Raw genomic sequence first — 3,635 nt, 5'->3', positions numbered from 1 at the left:
GTTTATTTATTTGATTTTTAATATCAAACAAAATAGAATAAAAAATTAAAAATAATAAATGAAAAAATATTAATATTTCAATTAAAATTAACCAAATTTATGTTTACTTTTTATTTTTAATTATAATTAATATTACTTTATAATTTAGAAATTATATTTTATTATTTATTAAAAACAAATCAAGTTAACATTAAAATATCTTCTCATAATAAATTATCAAATACATGGCTTATTTCTCAACCCAATATATTTTTTATTTTTAAATTAAAAAAATATAAATATTACATTTTTATATTAAAAATATATAAATATTATTATTATTTTTAATAAATTAGAATAACAAAACAAAATTTATCAACCTTAACTTTATTCCCATCTATAACATTAATAATTATAATCATCACATCTCACTCCTTTCTTTTCACATTTATTAAGTTTTATATTAAAAAAATATAAATGTTATTATTATTTTTAATAAATTAGAGTAACAAAACCAGATTTATCAAACTTAACTTTATTCCCATCTATAACATTAATAAATATAATAGTCACAGTCACATGTCACTCCTTCCTTTTCACTATCTATCAATTGTAATAGTCACATTTAACGCTTTCCATTTAACTTTCTTTTGAATAAAAATAAATTATTTATTAATCCAATCATCTACACATTTTCATATATACCTTTGTTTTCGATAGGTAAAATTTAATTTTCTTTTAAATGAAAAATAAATTAATCGTCTAAACATTGTCATATATGCCTTTATGTTTAATGTTTTAATTCCTTTAGTAAACTAATAATAAGCTACTTTAGTATCTGGTATTTTAGAGATTCCTAACACTTCAATTCTAAAATATAAGGGTTTTAATAAACTTTGTTTTGGAGTTACTTTAATAAATTATATTCAAATTTCAGAGTTGAATTAAACTAATTGACCAAGGAAACGAGAGCACGAGAAATGAGAAATTTGTGACTAGCACTTTCACAAATTTAAAATTTGTGTTTCTAAACATCTCCTCTTCATATAGAAATTTGGGGCACAATTTTTCTTGCAGAATGTACATATGTGTGGAATTTTTTTGCATCTTCACATTACCAAAGACAAAGTGCTGTGATATATTTGATCGATCATTTGTTATATTTTTCGGAAGTTACAGGTATAAACAGTAATGACGGAAGGAACAAAGAGTGATGACAGATGGAATAATTCGATACGGACGCATACTTCAAATGTGCGGATCATAATGAACATGCAGATTGCAAAGAATCGTGTTTCACTCCTGCCACTATTCATACTTTCAACTGCATTTCGATGTGTTGTTCCTTGGATTGGTATTTTCCTTTGTCCTCTTCACTCTTTTCCTCGCATTTCTCCTTTCCCGGTTCCAACCGCTGCCCTCCATCCACTAGTTTTGCATCTTCAACACGTGGGTTCTTTTTGTTGCGGTAAAAGCAGTATAAAACCATCTGAGCCGACCCCAACGGCACTCCAACAAAATTTGGTGCCTGCGTCCTCTTCACTCTTTTCCTCGCATTTCTCCTTTCCCGGTTCCAACCGCTGCCCTCCATCCACTAGTTTTGCATCTTCAACACGTGGGCTCTTTTTGTTGCGATAAAAGAAGTATAAAACCATCTGAGCCAACCCCAACGGCACTCCAACAAAATTTGGTGCCTGCGCAAAATATGAAGTACACACAAAGCAACAAACCACTCAGCCGTAGTTTCAAATTAACGGTTCCTACTGCGCGATATGGTTGGGTCATATAAAGTGATCACGTGAATTTCATCGTATAAACTGGCAACAACAATTTATTATTTATATTACCATGATGAAAATATCTCTGCTGAGAGAGCCATACACCATCCACAGCACACTTCCGAGGAAAGCAAACAACGAGAAATAGAAGCTCGGCATGAATTCCACGCTCTTCGTTCGGATTACCATTCTCTGAATAGTAATAAGTACAGTAAAAAGACATTTACAATAGCCACTATCAGTACCAATAATCGATGCTGAAAGCTACCATTCCTGCAGTTCCTACAAGCACCTTCATATGCTTGTGGTCACTTACAGCACAAAATGAAGCTATCGCAATAGCCCCAAACAGCATCAACGCACAAGCGACCATCCCGGCCATTTTCTTCTGCAACAATGATAGAGAGAGACAGTAAGTGCATTCCCTCCGGATTGCATTAGTTTTACCCAGTCGTCTCTTCAGTTTCTAGTTATATCAGAGGTAATATACTGAAATTCCAATATATTACCTTGGGTTTAGGTGGAGCAAATATAAGATGGATACAAACAAAGCAGCACTCGATAAGGAGGCCAATGCCATTGACAACGATAACTACAATGTTATCCCACCCGTTGCTGATCAGAGGGGACCCATAGAACGTATAGAGAAGACAATTGAAGAGCGCTATCGTGTATGGTAACCCCGAAAAGCTCTCTGTAGTTCTCTTTTCTATCACCCTCTTGAATGTTGTACTGTTCACCAATATCACAAAAAAAATATCAAATTAGCCCTATACCCAGTATGGTGGTTTATTCCTAGTTGGACTTTAGAATCTCGCACAGAATACTCACATTGGCGCGCCATACATGAGCAAAGCAAAAGCGCTTCCTGTAATGTCCATGCCAAATCAGAGAAATCAGTGGACATGATTAACATTTTAGTTCATTAACAACTATCTAAAATGAAAAAAAAGTAGGTTTGATATGATCTATAAAAAAAGAAATTCATATCTATGATTATAGAGGACTTAGGCACAGCTTAATATTAGGTATTTAGTGGTGCTGAGAGACCTAAAATTCCAACCCCCAAGCGTATGAAGTTGTTCATCATTTCTTTGTTCTCAACGCTGAGTTTTTTACTAGCGTCGCTTGGACAACAAGAAAAAAAAAATGCCTCTCAGCGGGGAGTTGGCGCAAGTCTTGTGCTTACAGCATTTGCAGTATGGGCATACAACTATGAGAGGGTGGGTGTATACTTATACCCCTTTCATCACTTGCAATTTACTTTGCTTTCTCTCTGTGTCTGCACTGATATTCTCTCACTTGCTGGACGCTGATGCAAAAAACGTCATGCAGCACGAGAAAGTAGATTTTTAGCACATTAAACAAAGAGAAAAGTACATGTTATTCAAATGGTTTTTGGTTGATCGTACGTCTGCAAATGCATTTCATGCCTTCCTGGGAACTGTTGACAACCACACACTGTATATTCCTATCCCACAGGCATGCAGAGAATTAGTAATTTTGTATTCAGAAGGTGTCACCACCTTTGCTTTTGTTAATGACCGCATATGCCCCGGGTCATCTTACTTTTTCAACATATATAAGAACGGTTCTCAGGGCATCTCTCTGTTTCAATATTTCCTCTAATAGGTACCTGGTATTCATTTCGGACTTTAAAAAGTGTGTCCACATGGTTTTGTGGGTTTAGTTGTAACTAAAAAGCATTCCGTAAATTTTTATTCCCACACTTCGCCTACCTGTATATGCCAAATTGCCAATGAAACGCTCTTCTGCATCTCTTTTAAGTTTGAACCTTTCCTCTGTGATTCCCTTCAGTATTAAAATATGTCGGAGGTGATCTTTCCTCTACGGTTTAAATGCAGCCTCCAACAACCG

General features: G+C 34.3%; 1 protein-coding gene across 1 annotated transcript; it reads right to left on the bottom strand.

Moving 5' to 3' along the window:
- Positions 1-1,421: 1,421 nt before the first annotated feature.
- Positions 1,422-2,638, bottom strand: LOC149260133 (bidirectional sugar transporter SWEET3b-like). The gene is made up of 5 exons (XM_089456813.1): positions 2,589-2,638; positions 2,267-2,489; positions 2,074-2,145; positions 1,827-1,949; positions 1,422-1,673 (listed from the first exon to the last, which is right to left on the bottom strand). Exons 1-5 carry the CDS (start codon positions 2,636-2,638, stop codon positions 1,422-1,424), a joined length of 720 nt encoding a protein of 239 aa, XP_089312939.1.
- Between the last annotated feature and the right edge of the window lie 997 nt (positions 2,639-3,635).

Source organism: Pinus tabuliformis, chromosome 6 (assembly GCF_031772625.1).
Source record: "Pinus tabuliformis cultivar Carrire ecotype Pingquan chromosome 6, CPIR1, whole genome shotgun sequence".
In the NCBI taxonomy this organism is placed as follows: Eukaryota; Viridiplantae; Streptophyta; class Pinopsida; order Pinales; family Pinaceae; genus Pinus; species Pinus tabuliformis.
Note: the sequence above shows the minus strand (reverse complement) of the source record. Positions and strands in the feature narration are given on the sequence as shown.